Here is a 21,583-nt window from a genome sequence, read left to right as displayed (position 1 = left end):
TTTTTTTTAATCTATTGATAAGTAATTTTCAAAATATACTCAGGGAAAACGTTTTTACAACTCTTCCCATTGAGAAATGTGGTTTCAATAGACTTTACATACCATGTTTTAAAAGCTAAATCAGTACCATAATTATCTTATGTTGACAGAACATATTCCTCTCAGTTGGCATCAATAAGAAGCTTTACACTGCCAATGTTGCCATGCAATCAAAATAAATATAAAGTTCTTCAACTATTTTTATCTACCTATATATAATGACTACAATTTAAATTTCAACACATTTTAAGAAATAGTTAATCCAGTGGGTTACATACCCTCATGCATTTCTGTCTTTCTTCTTTTACAGTTTCAACAATATCACGGATGCGAAGAGAAAGAGGTGTGTTCAATTCGAGTAAAGATGTCTGAAAATTCAAATCAACATTCAATAATTAAATCTTTCAGATCTAGTAGCCTCATTTAAAAATGTTATATACTTATGAAGTCTAAATGAAGTTAAATCAAGTATTCTGCAAATTCTTGAAAGGAGGGTTGTTTATAGCAGAAAAACAATGGGCTATAAAAACAGCACAAATAATGAACAAAATATGCAAAAACCACCCAAAGTTCCATTCATTTCACTTTGAAAGAAAATTAAGTTAAACAAGTAAAACAGACAAAAAAAAAGATGGGTTACAGATGCCCAGTATTTGTTTTAAATATCTTCTCTGGGTTATAAATCTGGATCTATATGAAACATTAAAAATAACCACAGTTGATACTCTGTTAAAGTTATAACCAGAAAAAGTTTATACCTTGTCAATATCCACTCTGGCTGCTGTCTGGACACCAAAGACATTCTGTAGCCAATCCGGGTTTACTGCCATTCCTATCCATAAGAACATGTGGATTCCATTTTCTAGAAGAGCACCAGTATTGTAAGTTTCAATTACATAAAATATGTGCATTATGAAAATAACAAACAACCACAAATAAACAATGTGGATTTCCTAGATTAAAATTCTTGTTCTTGGGTAAAAAAATGGTTTTAAAGAACTAAAGTTTTGTCTAAATGCTACACAGTGTTTAAAACTTGATTATTAAATATATGCACAAAAATTCTAGGAAATATCTGATACCATGAAAGTTTACAAAATTTACCATAAATCTGCTTAATCATATTGCTTACAAATATGTACTATAAACTACACATTTTAAGTGGTCTGCAAGAACTACATTAATAGTGGAGAAATGAGTGAAAGTACATTAAGAGTATTGACATGTATTACCCATGTCACAGGAGGACTACATCTACAACATGGTGGTTTAAAACCACAATAGTAACAAAACCATAAAATGTATTTTTAACCTTCTATGCAAAACCCCATGGAAGAATAAAATGGTTGTAGTTAAAACAAACAGTGATTGTACCCGGATAGGTACATACGGAGATAAATAAAGCAAGCCAGGCAGATATACACATATAAACCCATGTTGTAGCTTGTACCCCTAGGACCCCACCCCCTTTTAAATGGGCAGCATATTTAGAAAAATTATGTTAATGTGTTTTGGTTGATAGCTTGAATATTTCATGGTTATAATATAATTAATCAGAGGTTGGGACTTTGTTTTTGATGCAGTCCTTCCTCATCATTTTGTTTAATCATTTAACTTCATTTAGATATAAATTATAAAAATTATATATTTAGTGAAATTAAGTATGTTTGTTTGATTTGAATTTTTTTACAAACCTACATAAGTGTTATCTGCACTAAACATCTATAATTTAGTATTGAAAGACTAAAGAGAAGATAGCTAGTCATCACTACCCATCACAAACTCTTGGGGTACTCTTTCACCAACAAATAGCAGGATTGACCATCACATTATAATGCCTTCATGGCTGAAAAGGCAAGCATGTTTGGTGGTACTAAGATTTGAATATGCAAGCTTCAGACTAGGTTAAGCACCCTAATCATGCTGCACCATCTTTTAGAGTAACAAACACAACTTGAACAACTATATCAACCACGAGAGAACTTGCTTTCACATTCCAATCAAATCAATTTAAAACTTGCTTATGAAACAGAATAATCAAATCCATTATTATCAACCACTAAAAAATATACTTTAACAATCCCACCTAACAAAATGGTCGTTATATTGAACACCAGGATAAGTAGTTAATTTTTTCTCATCTACCTTTTCAAGTAGCATGTTATGCAATATTAGAATCTCAATATTCACTTTGAATTTTTCAAACTTATTACATTTGTAGTATTTTTTAATTTTTGTACAAGACTTAAAAATTATGAACTAAATGAAAATACATGGAAAGTCTTTGTCCATTGTAAAGCTTAACTCACCAAGTAGATAAACACCATTATCTTTGATTTTTCCACTGAGCACCTGACAGCTTTTGGAAAGTCTGTGGAGTCTGGATCGACATCATGCTTAAAGATAAACAAAAGTACAATTTTTTGTTTTGTTTTTTTATTATCACCCTATACTCACATCTAGAAATTTAGAATTTCAGCCAAAACATTCAACTTAAAAAACAATGTTTTATTTACGTATTTGTTCAGCATATAAATGTTTATTTTGTTAAAGCAAAGCAACTTACTACATTGTGGGGTTCATAAGTCCCTCCCATTCATGATTTACAGAAGTCATAATTTACCAATAAATTTTCCTCAATAACTTCTATTGACCCTTCACAACAAGAGGTTCTCCAACCAATAGAGAAAAAACATTAGGGCATCACTCATGGTACCTAAGGACATAAGGATGTGTCAAGTTTAGTCCTTTTAACTTGTTAGTAGGAGTACGAACTTAGTTTCATAAATGGCACCTGGTGGATCCAGAAGGGGGCCAGGAACACAATATAATGTTAGCACTTTTATTGCTTAACAAAGCTTTTTAGATTTCTTGTTGTATACTTTCAAATGTTTAATATAGATGAGATAGAACTAATAAGAATTCCAGTTTACTTCCTAGATGCTAAAATATACACAGTAATACAATATACACAACTTTGTATACACATCTGCACACATTAAGTATTTGCACTAACACTTTTGATACAGTATGTTATCTTCACAAAACTTGGTACTTTTAGTATAGATTACAAGTATTTTGTGTTAAAATGATTTTTTTTATGAAACGCTTCTACTAAAGATTTGTTTGTGAAAATTGTGTTTCATTACTAATGTGAATATTAATTATTTCATGTTATGATTAAAAACTATTCTTTGTCCCAAAAATCTCAAATATTACTTGCATAATTTCTAATACCTCCTCAATACATTTCAAACACTTATTTTCAGTGACTTATTTTCTATACTCTAACTACGTAGGGTCTGTCACCTCATCAATCTCCTAAATATAAAAACAAAGAAAATAACTAAATTTTTTTGTGCTGGAATGACTATGTATAACAAAAATACAAATGCTCAGTCTAAATGGACTAAGTATCACAATGCTATATATACTCACCCATACACACACAGCTGGCCAAAATCTTAAGGCCAATGAATATAAAGAAAACGTGCATTTTGCATTGTTTAACTCAACCACTTATGTGAGTAGAACTTCAAAAGATGAAAATAAGAAAATGGAAAGTAAAAATAAAAAAACTTTTTTAGCATTTAATAGGGGAAATGTGAACACTGAAATTAGCCTAAATACTAGCTGGTCAAAAGTTTAAGACCATACTGAAACAAAGCGTTAATTGCTAAACACGTAACAAAATTTAGTCATTTGTGTCCAAGCATTAGTGTTATTAACATCTCCCACTGACATCTCCTGTGTTACATTGGGTAAAAACATGGCAAAGGCTAAAAAGTTGACAGAGTTTGAACGTGGCAGAATTGTCGAGCTGCAAAAGCAAAGTCTCTCTCTCAACGTACCATCGCTGGGTAGATTGGGCGTAGTAAAACTGCTGTTGCAACTTTCTTAAAAGACGCAGAGGGATACGGAATAAGAGTTTCAAGTGGTCAGCTCAAGAAAATTTCGCCAGAGTTGAGTAGGAGGATTCGACAGGTTGTCTGGCAAGACACCAGCCAATCGTCAAACCAGATTAAGGCAATTATGGATGCAGAATGCAGCTCAATAACAATAAGATGGTATCTACGACAGAAAGGCTTTAAAACCGTAAAGGCCTTCAAAGGCCACACCTCCTTCCACACCACAAAACAGCTCGGTTAAACTTTGCTGAGAAGCACCAAACATGGGATATAGAAAAGTGGAAGAAGGTTTTGTTCTCTGATAAGAAAAAAATTAATTTGGATGGTCCAGATGACTTCCAACGTCACTGGCACGACAAGGATATCCAAGCAGAGACATTTTCTAAATGGCGTAGTGGAGGAGGTTCCATCGTGATCTGAGGTGCTTTCTCCTTCCATGGAACAATGGAGCTTCAGGTTATACAGGGGCATGAAATAGTAGCTGGCTACATTGGCATGTTGGAGAGAGCATCCTTATTGACTAAGTGCCCTTGCTTGTGTAGAAATGACTGGATCTTTCAGCATGACAATGCTGCAATCCACAATGCCCGCAGGACAAAGGACTTTTTCATGGCAAATAACAAGATTCTTTTGGACCATCCAGCATGTTCGCCTGAACTAAACCCCACTGAAAACGTTTGGGGGTGGATGGCAAGGGAAGTCTATAAAATGGACGTCAATTCCAAACAGTACATGATTTTCGTGAAGCCATCTTCACCACTTGGCAAAACATTCCAGCCAGCCTTCTGCAAACACATAAAATCAACCATGCCAAAGCAAATGTTTGCAGTTATTCGCAATGACAGCTGTGCAACTCACCGAGACTTCTTGTTGGGCATTTCCTACCCTGTTTAGGACTTCTTTTTGGTATGGTCTTAAACTTTTGACCAGCTAGTATTTAGGGTTAATTTCATAGTGTTCACATTTTCCCTATTAAATGCTAAAAAAGTTTTATTTTCCCTTTTCTTATTTTCATCTTTCAAGGCTCTACTCAAATAAATGGTTGAGTCTAACAATGCAAAATGCACATTTTTTTTTATGTTCATTGGCCTTGAGATTTTGGCCAGCAGTGTGTGTCTATATATTTTATTATATTGATAGTGATGCCTAGCTAACATTACATAACTTATATTGATGTGGTGCATGTGCACTCATATTATGTATCCAGTAATACATTACTGACTTTAATCTTCCCTGTCTTGTCAGTGTTTAAGTGGACTAGTTTTTGTAATATACAGTCACATGTCAATTATTATACATTATATATATGTATATAGATTGTTAATATTTAGAAATCCATTATTCAACTTTTTTTTTTCATATGAAATAATAAGTCAAGAAGTGAAGCAAACAATTATCTCTTCTTAATCTAACCTTTGTACTTTGTTGCTGGACATAGGCTGCTCGGCCTTTTAAAATTTTGCACATGGAGGATATCAATTCACTTGAAGAAGCAATAAATCACGGATACCATAGAATTCCACAATAATTTATTAAACTTAGTAATGAAGATATTTAGATTTACAAAAAACAAAACTCTGAGCGGACAAAAGACAACCTAACTCATTGAAACCTTGGATCGGAAAAATGTGGAAGTCTTTTCAATAATTAAAATGGTGGGAAAACCACTCTAGATATTCTAAACTGTTGATTCATGTTATATGTTTAAGAAAGCATATATAAGAGACCGTTTCTAAAAATGAAAAAAAAGTTGGACAGTGCTACTGTGCTTGATTCAGTACATAAACCATATTTCAGAAAAATAAAAAGATGAGGTCCTTATTTTATAATCTAGCTTGATAATATTAATAAGTTGAATTCCTTATTTGTATGAAATGAGACTTACCATTTTGACATCAAAAGTAATTTTAAACTGCTGCATTCAACAAACCATGACTCACTAAGATCTACTTTTGGATGCATTATTTTAATATTTATTTCTAAATTAAAAAGTTAACTCATAAATATTAAAGTTTGACTTATAATCTGTAATTTCATTCCAAACTTACTGGCAAATTCATAAAACAGTTCAATAAAATTTGACCTGGAGCATATTCCAAAAGGGTTAAATAACAGTAATCTAATTATTTTAAGTTATAATATATTAAACCCAGATTTCAGTCATAATTAATCCATAATACCTCCTTATGTATAAAACATATAATGAAGCTTTATGCTATAACCTAGATGAAAACATATCTCAGAAAGAACAGTATGCCAGAAATGACATAACAAAAATTAAAATTGCAAGAAAAATGACACTTACAAGTGGTAGTAGACGGGGGTACAAGTAACCTGTACTGCGAGCAACATCCATAGTGGCAACAGCCAGCATTCCAAAATTACGATCATCTGTAGACATATCAGGTCCTGAAAGAAAATATTATGTAGAGATGAAAGCTACACAACACATACAAATTAAGAATATTTAAATTATGAAAAAGTATGTTTAAAGTATGACAAAAACTATCAAAGGTTTTCACCACTACCTGACTTGTAATCAAATATATACGTTCACAGTAAGGTTATACCGATCAAAGATTAACACTGCTAATTAATTTTAAACTACTATTTATGACAAAGTTGCATATAAGACTAATACAGATTTAGTTGCCAGGTAAAAGAGGGTGTACAATAAAAGGGAATCAAATGAACATGGAGTAATAAAAACACACTTTAGAATAACAAGGTAGAAGCTTTCTACATCCACCTAAATGAAAAAAGAGTTAATCAACCTACAAATCAGAAAAACCTGGATACACCTCTTGAAAGTAATTGAATGATTAATGGATCTGACGTGCATAATAACTTATACTTTTTGAATTACTGATATTTAAACACATTTTTGCAATATGTTTACATTTTAACAGTCTGTAATAACTGAAAATATTTAAGACTTGTACACTCATACGCCTGTGTTTTCTTCAAATCCTGGGACAAAAAAGAAAATTCCAACTGTTGCTAAGTTTTGTATGATTTATACAGATGAAGGGAAATTAAAATATTTATGGATGACTGAAGAACACTTCTTCACAGTGGCAGCCTTTTCCAACATGCCTTATTATCCTTTTCAATGGATAATACTGTACTGAACCTGTGCTTTTCAATCTAATTCTAGGGTTGATCAGAAGTGAGATAATTTTTTACTTAGGAGACAAAAGTTAACAATACTCTTAAATATAAACTTTAAACCCTGCAAAAATGAAATGGTTAAACCCCAATTTTCACTAGCTGGCAAAGAAAAAAATACCACAATTGCATGCATGAATGTTGAACTACAGCGAATTCTCACAAAACATTCAAGATGACCAAGCTTACTGTTAAAACAAATGAAAGTCTTTACCAGATAAATCTTTATTTGTACCTATGGTAAAACTGATTATCAGAAAATAGAGTAAAATCATACAAGGCAATCACAATTAATACATACTAAACCACTTAAGGTTTTTCATAGGGATAAGTGCACTGCACTTAATTCTTAACCATGTAAGTAACAACGCAATTAGTCATTCTATATGAAACTTTTGATGACATGCATGTATCTTCACAAAATTTCATTGACTATCAGTAAATGATGAGTCTTTTGTCAACAAAAAAATAAAAAATGTCAAGTATTTTTAATAAAATTTTATCTATGAAATGTATGAAGTTAGTTTTGACTTACAAGTGCAATGTGATTTTAATATTAGGATTAAAAATACTTTTCACCTATTTTCACTAATTTTATTATTTTCTCTACACATATGTAGGTTTAACTTGACTGACCTAATAACCACCTTAAAAAATTAGGAAATCCAAAATAACCCTTCTTTCTACAAAAACTGCAAATGGTAACATAAAACTACAATATACCTTTAATAACACATACATCTACTTATGCTCAATTATACGGTTTTATTGACAATATACCTTTAATAACACATACATCTACTTATGCTCAATTATACGGTTTTATTGACAATATACCTTTAATAACACATACATCTACTTATGCTCAATTATACGGTTTTATTGACAATATACCTTTAATAACACATACATCTACTTATGCTCAATTATACGGTTTTATTGACAATATACCTTTAATAACACATACATCTACTTATGCTCAATTATACGGTTTTATTGACAATATACCTTTAATAACACATACATCTACTTATGCTCAATTATACGGTTTTATATCTTTACAAAATTAAAAACTTTTATAAAATTAAAATTTAATTTACTAAGTACATTTTGATGTCAAGTTTATCAATATACATTGATGAAAGTTTAAACATAAATTACTTCAACAAATTTATGACATGCAGAAAAAGGTTAAAGACCCAGTACACAAGATATACAGCATTTAAAATAAACAGTATATACACTCCAACACTACAGAAAAACAAAAACAGAAAAGTTAAGATTCAGCTACATGAAACAATAGGGTGTGAGTCACACATGAGATAGAATAAAAGAAGCCTCCTACACCAACTCAACTAGTAACACAACAACTATAAGTCAGAAAACTTAAATATCTTTTGAAGGCATTTAGATAATTAGTTGACAGAAAAACAATGTTTTATCACACAAAATTTTGGTGTTTACCAACTTAATTTTTCTTATGGCCATTGTTATGAAACAGTTTTTCTGCCCTTATTTCTGAAACTATAAATATAAATCACTATGCCAAAATGTTATTCTATTACAACCTCTACAGAAATATTAGATTTTATAATCACAAGAAAAAGGCTAGTTAAATTACATTTGAAGGACACATGGAAATAAAATATTGTTAACACCTTGTTCAATAAGACAATGGAAGTTACACACTCAAAACTTTTCTTTAAAAGACATTATCTCCTGAAAAAGTAAACACTTTTAGTTGCCCAGTTAAAAAACAAAATACGCTACCTCCCGATAATGCATCAGATTTAGTTAAGCAATTGATGTACAATGGTAGCAGTTTCATACACTCTGGCAGAATAAGCTGACCAGCTGATGAGGGACTTGCACAGTGTTTCCTGTATGAAGCCAAAATCTGAGCACTTCTGTTAATGAAATAGTCTTTCATCTGCCGAGGTGTTTGTTCTAGTATCATTCTGAGACCTTAGCATGAAAAACAAAAAAAAACCTTTTAATATTACAGATTATTATTTATTGTTTCTTCTTAAAGTCACTGTCAGGTAAATGCTTTGTATTTACTTTTCAAACAATGAGTAATATCTTTATGTGAAGGTTTTACACTGTTTATGAACATGTACACACACACACACACACAGGTTTTACATTGCTAGAAAATACCAGATATTTCTAGGACTGAAATCTATATGGAAATAAAAATTAAATTTTAGTTTTTAAAGATTTTTTTTTCCAATGAAAGATTTAAGCTACCTAGTTTAGAAAAGTAATTCATGATGGTATCAAGTTCACAGTTTCTATATAGCACTGCCATCTGGTTACATGTTTCAAGAGCAAGATTATGTATTCGTAGGCGACGTTGGCCCCCACAACTGGTAAACAGTACTGCCACTTGGATATATGCTCCATCTTCCTCTGTTAATTTATCATCGTATTTAATTTCCACACTAACTGATTTATCTTCATCAACTGCTGCCAATTCCACATCAGTTGTATTGGACATATAGTAATGGCCATAAAAATCTGTGGGCCTTATACCTACACAGTAAGAAAGTGTGTATTAAAGTACAATTAAACAAAAGTATTTTCTGGTAAAAATTTATAATGTAGGTAATAATCAGAACAGAAAAGATAATTATATGCTGAAAAGCTGTATCAAAGCTTATACTCTGCTAAAAACATTCCAGAACAGACATTTTTTATTTTATGTTCAAGAACTTTAATGTGCTGGAATTGGCTGTTGAATATAAATGGGATGACATTTCAGTTTCTATAATGAGGCTTTCTTCTGGTCAACTAAAAAACATTTTATTTGTTACATTCATGTGGAAATACAACAGTTAATTACACTAACTTGTATCCCACAAATCAGCCTTTGATAAACATTTTTTTGTCCTAATTATTAACTGGATCTCATTATGTTCACGTCAGTTATGCATTAGAAGTATTTAAATAAAACACACTCATAATACAACAGAAAAGCCTACAAATAGAAAAGAATCATAAAAGTTTGCTGAAGCCATATGTAGATGAGATGTTGCAAATGTCAGACTCATAACTAGTACAAGACTAAAGTTGTCAGTGCTAAAATATTACTGTTCTCCAAATATGATATGTGATGCATTGATTATGCTGAAAAAACATGTACACACTAATACCATGGCAAGGCATGAGGTGATGTACCTAGCCAACTAAATATTTGATTCACATCAATTTCCAAACCATTCAACAGTGCAAGGACTTCCAGTTGATGACATCTCAGCCATTTTTAATTAAGGAAATATGTAACTCTCAAAGTACACCAACTTCAAAGTAAACAAGTCAGACAAGAATGTAAATCCACCTATACAGTAACCCACTAAACAAGACAGCTTCCAACATTGTCAAAATGTACAGTTTTCATTCAGGACTTCATACATTCAATTAAAAAGTGAATGCAGACAAGCTCTATATATTTCAATTAACCATACAAAAGCTGTTTCACAAAAGTTTTGTTATCCTTGAAATAGTTTAATACTATAGTTGCTCATGATGTGAATGAGGCTTAGTTGTACTTCAATGATTGATAAGAAATGAAAAATTTGAAACTGGAAATGATGTGATAGGAATATTTTATCTGCACCACGTTTGAGGTTTTTCTTCACTATTGTTATTGGCTTTTATGGTTGTCATGGGTTTATCACAATGCAATATTTGTACATCAAATGAGGGTTATATTAATTACCAGCAAAATATTTACACCAATTAGGAGATGCAATTTCTGCACTGTATATTCAATATCCCAAGTAAGAAATGTAAATTAATGTTAGACTAAGTCCATAAATGAAAGTTGCACTGTCCTTTGAAGAAGCTTGTTACAGTGGGAACTGCAGTGTCAAACAATATTGAACAAAGAGAATCAAGTAAATTATGTTAAAATAATTAAGAATATGTAAATCAGCAAGCCATATGATAATTACTACAGCTGTTACAAAGTACAAAAGTACTGATGCAATGGAATGTGTCTCCAACTACATTTTGATATTGTTTGGAGTTTTGTCACTAGTATGACTATTAAAAACTGGATTACTTTTGGAAAGGATAAGCAACCAATTTTCAACACAAAATATTTGTACTCTCAGACCACAAAAATGTGTACACAAAGATTCGTTGTTTCTAAAATGGGGATATACCTTATACTTAACAGCAATACGGATCAACTTTGGCCACCAGTATCATCCAGAAAGAGACCTGCAACAAATTGTATCCCAGTTGTGGTAAGCAACATCTAGTATCTTGCAAAAGGTAAGAATCCAAGAACGAAATGTTACTGGGAAAAAGGTGCATATCATAAAAAAGGATTTCAATCTAGAAAAGCAACACAAGCCAAAGTACCCAAAGTTGCTTCCACAATAAACACCTGAACAGTCATTGCAGACCTCAAGCAGCCTGACAATGGTTACTAATACTATTTCATACAAAGACATACTGTTCAAAATACCACATAGTATTTGACAGAAAGAGAGCATGAATTATGATGGAATACTTAAAATTGTATGGTGCCAAGAACACAATTTTTAACATCTAAACTTTATTCAGTTATGTTGATCTTATGATACTTTAAAATCACCCTTAAACTACATTTTAATGTTTTTAGGTATAAATAAAAAGAATAATAACACACACACTTGAAACTGGTTAGACACAGGAAGTGTATGTCGACAAGCAAAAATTTGACAATATAAAATTAGTTTTTAAGAGTAAGAAAAATATATTTTACTAGTATAGTTTAGTTAAGAAGTAAACAGTCACCTGCTTTAATTTCATCTTTGCATCATAAAATTATGTATGCATTTCCCAATTACATGGTTCTATACTCATTTAAAACAAAAGAAAAACTTAATATTTGAGTACTTTCAATGCTCTTCAACACTGTCTTAAAAACTGTACTTAGATGAGCAGCAGTTATGTAACTTAGTTTTGTAAATGGAACTATAAAGCCAAATTGAAATTGAGTGGTAACAAGCTCTACGTATCCCAGTTAACCATACAAAACCCATTTCAAAAAAATTTGTTAACCTTGAAATAAGGTGTAAAACTATAATTACTCATGCTTATCTCTTGAGAAAGTTTGACTTTCAGTTACACAATTAACAAAAAACATACTACCTTATGATAATTTATTTCATTTAGTTCGTTCCACTTTTGGCTTAGCATTTCGATTTCTCCTTTAAATTTTACTACTATCAATAAAAATCAAATATTTCACATGAAGAACAAAACACCTGCACAGAAAAAAAAAGAAATAACCTAAACTTAGTTTGAAATTAAACCTTTTAACACCCAAAGAACACTTTTATTCATCACTAAAGATACACTTGAAAGTTAAAAAAAAAACCTACAACCTATGAAATGAATTTTGTTTTGAGTTGTTTGAAATTAAACACAACTACACAACATGCTATATGTGCTTCACCCACCATGGGTATTGAAACCAAGTTTTTAGCATTGTAAAGCTGCAAATGTACTACTCTGCCATTGGGGTGCATGAATTTTTATATAAATGATTTTGTAGTTTCTTATCAGGCAAACAGAAGCACTGTCTATGTAGGGACAGGCTTGGATTATTCATTGAAACTTTATTTTAAAAATCTCTTTAATATCTGGCAAAACTTGAGTCAAGTTCTGAAAATGTTTAAGCACCATAGCAAAAAATGTGAATTTCAACTTCTTCCTGCTATTTTTTATTATTATAATTATTATTATTACATGACAACTCAAAATAAAAAAAAAGTGCTAATCAATTTAACTGAGTTGACATTTATAAATGGAGTATCCACTTTGTAATGGATTTACCATTACAGTTTTATTTGAGTGCCTATGCTTGTTTCTGAAGAGTTCTCGTTTTGGCATGTGATGTATAATTCTTGACTGCATAAATGCATAAATCCTGCCTGTTCTAAGAATCTTGAAATTAAAATTCAATATTTGCTTCACAAAAAATGTGCTAGAATATTGTTGAAATTTTTACAAATAAGCAATTCCTATATAAAAAGCAGCTAGCCGAGAGACTGAAGAAGAATATTATTGGATATTTACAATCAATGTGCTACATGCCTGGGAAGGTATAATTGTGATTAATGCCTATCAATTTAAAAACTACAGAATTTGTCCCAGAACATTCATAGACTTTGAACATTACCAACTATTCAATTTCAATGAATTATTTCAGACCTTAGAATTTCTATGAGGACATTCAATACCATAATTGGTAAAAGTCAGCAGTATGAAGCCAATCAAACTAGCTAGCTTCAGTAAGGTACAACAATTTCAACTCAGGCAATATTGAGTCTTGTATCTGGTCTAGAACTATTATTGGCAATCCAGCCACATAACAAGCAAATTGAGTTTGTAAACCTGTTGTATTTAAACTATCATTTGTAATAACTGTTAGTAATAACCATAATTATAAATTATACTGTTTCTTTGTTTGTATATAAAAATGCACATTATAAAAAGAAAACTGTCTCAGTCTTGTTGGCAAATAACATTTACATGTAATTAAATACTAAATTAAAATTAAAATTTCAGATTATATGAATAACAAGTAACATACGTAGCATGATAAATCAGAGGCTCATTCAAAATAAATAATACATAACTTTTATAAGTATCATTAAAACCTAGCAGTAACTAAAAACAGTCAATTATAGTACAACAATGCTATCATTTCCCCTTGAAGTTAGCTTTCTTACAGAAATTTGGTGCTCCTTTAAAGCTCAAGTACAAGGTGGTTTGTTTTGTTTTTTGAATTTCGTGCATAGCTACATGAGAACTATCTGTGCTAGCTGTTTCTAATTTAACAGTGTAAGGCTAAAGGGAAAGCAGCTAGTCTTCACCACCCACCATCAACTCTTACCAACAAATAGTGGGATAGACCATATAACACCTGCACGGCTAAAAGGGGCAAGCATGTTTGGTGTGACGGGGATTCGAACCCATAGCCCTCAGATTACGAGTCAAGTGCCTTAATCACCTGGCCATGCTGGGCCAGTACAAGGTGAAACAGGAATTCCCAAACAATACTATATGAGCAATAAATATTACAGTTGCAACTTCACTGTAATTAGAACTTGGTTATAAGTTGGTTGGTTGGTTTGGTGTTTTATAGTACAAAGCAACTAAGCTATCTGCACCAAATGTCTGGTAAAAAGTTAAAATTGAAGTAAAATTCATAAAAGAAAATTAAAGTAAAACAAAACAAAGTTTAGTTTTTGAATTAAAAAACAAAGCATTAAATCCAATTTTTATATCTAGTTTAAAGCAGTAAGAAAAAACTACAGTAATAAGTTGTAAAGGACTTTCTGTAGCATAACTAATTATAACTCACCCTGAAGAATAACAGGCAAGTTCAAGAACTGTCGTTAGTTGCCTGAAGGTGGTCTTTTCAGTCCTGGTTTTGTTATTTGATGTTATAGACATTTTCAGAAAGTAAAATAATTAAAGTTTTAAAAGACTTGTAGCAAAATTTTAATTATAACTCTCCAGGATGACTAATGGGTAGTTCAAACAGCAGCATTAGTTACCTGAAGTTGGCCTTTACAAGTCCTGGTTTTTAGTTATTTGACAACACAGCCATTTCTTAATTTCAAATCAAACTAGATGTACTTTGATTCTTAAATAGGAATCACATTAAAAAAAAGTTATAATGTATAAATTACAGAACTTAAATAGCATTATTTAATGGCCTTTAAAAAACTAAAAACATTTCTAGGTTGGACAGTGTCACCATTGCCAATAACGAGACAAAACATGTTTTAATGGTGTCATCATTGAATCATAACAACGACAAGACAGTAAAATGTGGCTTATTGTGACCTGAGTGTTACACACAGACAACACACTGGTGCATCAGTATCAGATAAAAGAAAACAATGAGTTAAAAAACTGTGAACAATGCATAGTCTAGTTAGAATAACTTCCTCTTTGATTCTTACGGAAGCAAGATGGCTAAAGTCCAATAGAGAGTTTTATTTGGAAAAGGTTGTTTTCACACTGCTCACTCCAAGTTGAATGCCAACTGGCATGGGGAGCCTAACCTTAAATACAAGACCATAGTCCATATACGGAACAGGCACAGCAGTGATACTGCCAAAGCAGATAGATCTAGCTGCGGTGTTGGTGAGCTAGTCCCCGCAATACAAACATGGGCCAGTATCCACAAAAACTGGATAGAAGTTGAAAAGAAATGAGCCAGTCAGTTTTGAATATCGGCAAGAATAGGGTAAGAACTAACATGAAGCGATTCCAGGGCCAGTAGAGAACTAAGCAAGTCAGTATAAATAATGCAATTTGAGTACTGCTTAGCTTCTGCATGATCCAGGGCAAGAGAAATGGTGAACAGTTCAGCAGTGAACACTGAAGCTCACAAGGGGGATTCTGCACACAACCACCAAATCTCAACAAACCATGGCAGAGCCCACAGTCACCTTGATTTCGAACCATCTGTATAAATAGGAATGAAAGGATGGTTTGAAAGATGTTCAGCAAATAACAGACAGTACTGCCATTCAGAAGTGTCTGCTTTTCTCAAATGATTAAAGATAGGTCACATTTGGGGACTGTAATAAGCCATGGTGGGACAGACTGACTAGTGGATACAGCAATCTTATCCAAGGACGGATCCAATTCATCCAATCTATTCTGAAAAAGCATCTCCTACCAAGGAAGGAAAAAACAACTCCAGGTGGGATGCTGTGGTAGACAGAGGTTTGAAGCATACAGTAAAGACATTTGCAAACAGCAGAGATGTAGAGGAGGTACATGACACTGTGTATAAGCTCTGGACTGGGAAAGTGCAGAAAGCTCTGGTGCAGAGCCATAGACCAATGACCTACAGTCTAAATTTGATCAAATAAAGTACAATACATCTTTAGCATAGAACATTGATCTGCTCCCCAAGTGGTGGAAGAGAGGACATGGAGGATGTGCAGTGCTCTTGTACCTTTTACCTGTAGCTGCTTGATGTGTGGTATAAAGGTCAGCTAACAATCAAAGATAAGCCCCAAGAACTTTACCTCAATGACCACAGGCAGCATAACTTTGCCAATACGAAGTACATAATCAGGGTTAATACTTCATATATTAAACATTTTAAAACTAAAAAGCTATAAATGGTTTAGATAATTTCCATATTTGGTGAAGCAGAGTTTCAACAGTGCCAAATAAAGAAAACAAGTGTCATTTATCAAATCTGATTATTCTCAGGGTTCAAAATCATCTTAGTTGTCAGTAAATTAAAAATTTTCACTGTCACAGAGAAGTTATGACAATATTTTAAAGTAAAATGTTCTACACGGAGCATGGAACGTCCCCTTCACTTCATTGCTTTTGTCTTAGTGAAATGATTTGTTAGTACAAAATTGGTAATTTCACTCAGGGATATGTATAAGTGTAAATTGCAAATAGTTAGAATGTCATATAGAGGTGGAAAAATATAAAATGGGCAATTTGCAGCAAAATATATGCGATACAGAAAAGTAATAACCAAACATTTAAGTTCTTCCTTTCAAAATTAAATGTGTTTCAAACCAAGTTTACAGATATACGTTGATAACAAAGTAGTTTAATTACATTAAGACAAATGTAAAAGGGATCACATCAGCACTTTCAATCACCCATATTCAGAGAGATAAATACACAATAATAGTAGTGCTAAGGAAACTTTTCATATTTAGATAATGAAGTAAACTTGGCATTAAAAACATTAATTCTAACATTCCTGCAATGTAGTGATTGTTGAATCCTACCTGTGCTTGTTCTAACTCTCATTATTGCATCAAATGCAACAGTTATCTGCAGGGAATGTTTTAAATCTTCTAGAAATCTTCTACCATCAACATCTGCCTGTAATTTGGAATGTAACTTTCTAAAACTTTTGGTCTTTTAGGTTTAACAGTAAAATATAGTCAAGGCATACAACTCAAAAACTACTTATACAATTGAAATTATATTTCTATACAGCTAAAAAGGAATATAGAAATGAGAATTTAGAAAGGAATTATAATTCATGTTTTAAGATATGTTCAATAATATGAAATATTTTAAAAATATGTTACTCTGAAAAATTTGTCATATACAACACAAATATATCTCAATTATCACATTAACCCTCCTTACAATACTTTATAGTATATAATGCAACTTTTAAAGAATGTTTTCACTAAATTATTTTTAGTAGTGTAATTTTAAACAGATAATTTTACTTTTATAAATAAAGAAAAAAAATTAGCTCATGGTTCCAATAAACTGTGTTTTAAGATAGTAATCAAATTATCTGACAAATGGTAATTTCCTGGGAAGAGCACAAATAAGAGAAGCATTCTTTAACGTTACTAGTACCTCTATTTTGGCATATAATCAAGCTCAATTTAGATGCAAAATTTTACTCTAGAGGAACAAAATCGAATCTTTTGATAAAATGTCATCCTAAAATATAGTATCCTTGATAAGATGTGTAACTGAACATAAGTTACTGAAAACTGGTATATGAAAAACACCTTTCAGGTCATGAAGACAAGCATATAAACATAATGTTTGAAAGAAAAAAGAAAATGGTACAAACTCTTTACCTGGAAATAACTGTACTTGTGAACTTGTCCACCACTGAGGCGACAGACTTGACCAATGGTAGCTATATCAATATATGAATTAGGAAAGAGGAAGAGGTCCACACAACACCCTGAGGTAACACATTCCTGGCCTAAGTTGTTATAGAAGGTAGACTGGGGAACCAGAGTAGTCTGCAAATTAATAAGTAAATGTTTTAAATGTGAAAGAGCTGTAATGCAACTCATACTTGCTCATTTCACAAGGACATGTAAAGGTCATGGTAAAAACCTAGTATATTTGCTATGTAAATTTCCAATTAAAAACCTTAGAGTATTCTGAAAGAAAGATGTCACTAAGGACAAATCATTCATTATTTCTTTACTTTCTCTTTGTCTGTTCCAAGAAGTTTCCGATCATCTCTATTTTTCAGCTTTCCAGGAGCATCAGCTATTGGCAATGTGGTATGGAAGATCAAGACTTTGCCAGCACACTCAGCAGTCTGGAGAAAAAGTTATAAAACATTCTCAAATTCAGTATCAACTCAATTATAAGTTCTAAATACTTTGAAACTACAACAAATATAAAATCATTAAGCAAGTCTAAAATTAATATTCAAATATTGATGAAAATATTTTATTTCTAAAACTTGAGAATTTCAAAATTATATAATGTTTTTAAACCAAATATTCCAACTGTGAAATAATGCAAAAAATATAAAGTTAACTCTTTATTATAAAAAAAATCTTATTTCAGCTCTACCATTGATTTTGTTTCCAATGTCTAATATATATTTTTTAACTTTAAAACATTATCCACAAACTAGTTAACTAGGATTTGTTTCAAGTACTTATTTTCAGAATCTTTTAAATTGTTTAGTTATGCATTAATGTTACAAAATTCTTGTTTCATAGTAAAATAATTGGTTTTAATTTTGAAAGTTTGTCGTCACTCCTCAAAAAATTTTTAAACATAACTATACATATTTGCAGCCAGCTAGTAGAATTTGCTGGCTGCTTGTCCATGCCAGCACTTAAGGTTGCATTTTACTAATTATGATATAGTTTGAGAGACAATTAAATTACACTCAAGTTTTACTTTAACATCTCAATTATATATAATTTATATTTTATATATAATACATGACTAAAAGGTTAACTTTTTTAAGTAAATGTTATACTTTGCATCAGTCCTCAAGACTTACAATCTTGCAAGAGTATAAGATAATTTTGCTAAAGGTTTATTTCATCTCTTACGAGATGAATAAATGGTAAAGGATAGGAAAGGAAAGGAAAATATGAAGCATATTTGAAAGTGAAAGACCTGAAATTACAAGTAGAAAACAAAGGTACATACTTTTTTCCAATTTCTTAATTTGTAAATATTTCATTGCACCATGTAAACAATATCGAAAGTTAGTGATATGGTAGAGAAAATGAAAAACACGATAAGCATTTTCCATACAAGTTTCTTGATGATAATGCAAATAAAACTCAAAAGTGCAAAACAAAAAAGTATTTTTTATACTTAAAATGGAAATAACCTTGCACTTGAACTGGTTTCTGGATGCAAACAACTTCAATAAATAGGTTACAGTTTTAGTAGAAAGACTTAATTATATCAATATTCTGTGTACAAGATACTTAACTTTCCAAGAACTGTTAAGAATTTGTTAAAGATATGTTAATACATTTCAGAATTACTGTACATATTGTTGCACAAGTATTTTCTTGTAGTCAAAGTTCTCCAAATTGCAGAAGACTTACAGAAGTTGATTTATCATAATGTAATCATTTTTTAATTCTAACTTAAGCACTGTAAAGCCATTTAACACAATCATATAACAGAATATATATAACAAGCCAACAAAATACCTTCAGTGCCTCAAGTCCTGCTTGTATTACAGGTCCTAAAATAGTCTCAGTTTCTCTTGTGGCCATAAACATTTGTGGTATTTGTTCCATTAAGCTAGTGAAGTAAAGAAAAAACAAATGCAGTTTTAGTTACAGCTGCTGGCTTTCATAATTTGTGAATGGAAGTTAATAAGTTGTATGAATATACTATCAAATCTCGAGATTATGTATTAAAGCTTTATTCTGTAACACTTGCAAACCGTAGTTAACTTTTCATAAAAAACATAAGCCTTTTTTGATTCACTATTCACATTCAAGTTGTGCAAGGGTAAGTTCTCTTTCTAAAGTTATAAGGTGATATCCCAATAGATAAATTGTGTAAATCTTGAAGACAAAAGGACACTGAGGTTAGTCATTGAATATCTGTACATTATAAAACATTATTTATACTAGATTAAATCCATGGAAATAAGAAATAATTTATGTTCTTTTCAGGCATGGGAGTAAGCAAATTTGAAGTTGGCCAGCCAAACATACAGAAATGTCAATTACAACACCTAAATACCATCAAAATATAAATACTCAAATTTGTGTTTCTTTTTCATTTTTCTTATAAATAAAAATTCAGATATGTAAAACTGATGGCACATAACTAGAATATTCAAAAAAGAACCACCTCAGTTATGTAGTAGGTTGTTTTTAAATTAAAAAAAAAGACAAATGTGAAATATGGGCATCTTGAAGTATGGCCTTTGTTTTTCTTAAAAAACAACCTTCACATGTATTTCATTTCAGCAACAGATAGATAATAAATTAACTGAACAAGTTTCCCTCCATGTTAATTTATTTATTGAAATAATTCTTATCAGTTAATTTTCTGTTCAAAAGATTATGAATCAGGCAATTCATGACCTCCATTAAGGTAATCAATGTTAGGAACATATGCAAGGGTATAGATACAAATCTTTTCTGAGCATATATATATATATAAGTCAGAATACAAACAACATACAACTTAAGTATAAAACAGGAGATACTATCTAATTACATTAGTTTTAATACTTTATATAACACTTTATTGCATCATTTCCTTCAACAATCCATTCCTGCATCATTAGGCCTACTTTGGCATTTTGTGAAAACTAGTTTCTAAGATAATCACATGGGTTATTTGTAGCAGTGTTGTAAATATCTACCTTATGAGATGGTTTTCAAACAAGACTTAATACTCGAGTCTTTATTGTTTGCTATCCTTCAGGAGAATAAATAAATTATCTGGAGAAGAATAGCAAAACTATTCAAAAGCACTTTGGTTTTTGGGTCTAGTTTGAAAATCATTACAAATTTTGTGTAATCCTGTGTGCTAATTTCTCAATTAGAATTTATATAGTTTTTTTGTTTTATTGTATTGTGACACAAATTGACCAAAAAATCAAATTTACCTTTTAAATGGTTCCAATAGTTACCATATGGTTAACCTTTGTTATTATTATTATTTTTTACAAGTTACTCATTTTATTAACAAGGTAAAAAGTAGCATTATACCTGCTAATAGCTTTTAAAGCTTTAAAAAGTTAAATAAAGCAAAGTGAAACCAAATTAATTACCCATCAAGTGTACATGTTTATACTTACTATGCTTTCCTACTTGGGTCCAATATATTGTAATAAAATGTTTTATCTTAATAAAATGAAGTAGTGGCACAAGAGAAGCAAGATGAAATACTTGTAATCCAATATGAATTTCAACATCCAATTATCACAACAGCATCTTCAATTACACATAATGCTACTTCTGCTGCTACAAGTATAAAACTACAATTGTTAGCACTGCTGTACTCCTTCAAATACATCTCATCCTGGCTCTGTGAAAAAGTGTTGAGCTACTCTAAAGCTGTTAAGGTGCAAGTTACTATGAAACCAAAAATGTTGGTGTTTAACTGTCATTGCCATGATCACATAACAGGTTCCCCTCTAAAACACTGCCACAGGTATACATATGGGATACATTATACAACCTTTGTTTTAACCA

At 31.3% G+C, this 21,583-nt stretch overlaps 1 protein-coding gene across 1 annotated transcript in view; it reads right to left on the bottom strand.

Moving 5' to 3' along the window:
* The window catches only part of LOC143229499 (protein transport protein Sec24C-like), a 63,259-nt gene that overhangs the window by 1,744 nt on the left and 39,932 nt on the right, over window positions 1-21,583 (bottom strand). Inside the window, 11 exon segments of the mRNA XM_076461909.1 lie at window positions 318-407; window positions 798-901; window positions 2,349-2,384; window positions 2,387-2,435; window positions 6,253-6,356; window positions 8,886-9,080; window positions 9,366-9,650; window positions 16,901-16,997; window positions 17,723-17,893; window positions 18,085-18,201; window positions 19,574-19,667. Of these exon segments, the coding sequence (XP_076318024.1) occupies window positions 318-407; window positions 798-901; window positions 2,349-2,384; window positions 2,387-2,435; window positions 6,253-6,356; window positions 8,886-9,080; window positions 9,366-9,650; window positions 16,901-16,997; window positions 17,723-17,893; window positions 18,085-18,201; window positions 19,574-19,667 (1,342 nt within the window).

Source organism: Tachypleus tridentatus, chromosome 10 (assembly GCF_004210375.1).
Source record: "Tachypleus tridentatus isolate NWPU-2018 chromosome 10, ASM421037v1, whole genome shotgun sequence".
Taxonomy (NCBI): domain Eukaryota; kingdom Metazoa; phylum Arthropoda; class Merostomata; order Xiphosura; family Limulidae; genus Tachypleus; species Tachypleus tridentatus.
Note: the sequence above shows the minus strand (reverse complement) of the source record. Positions and strands in the feature narration are given on the sequence as shown.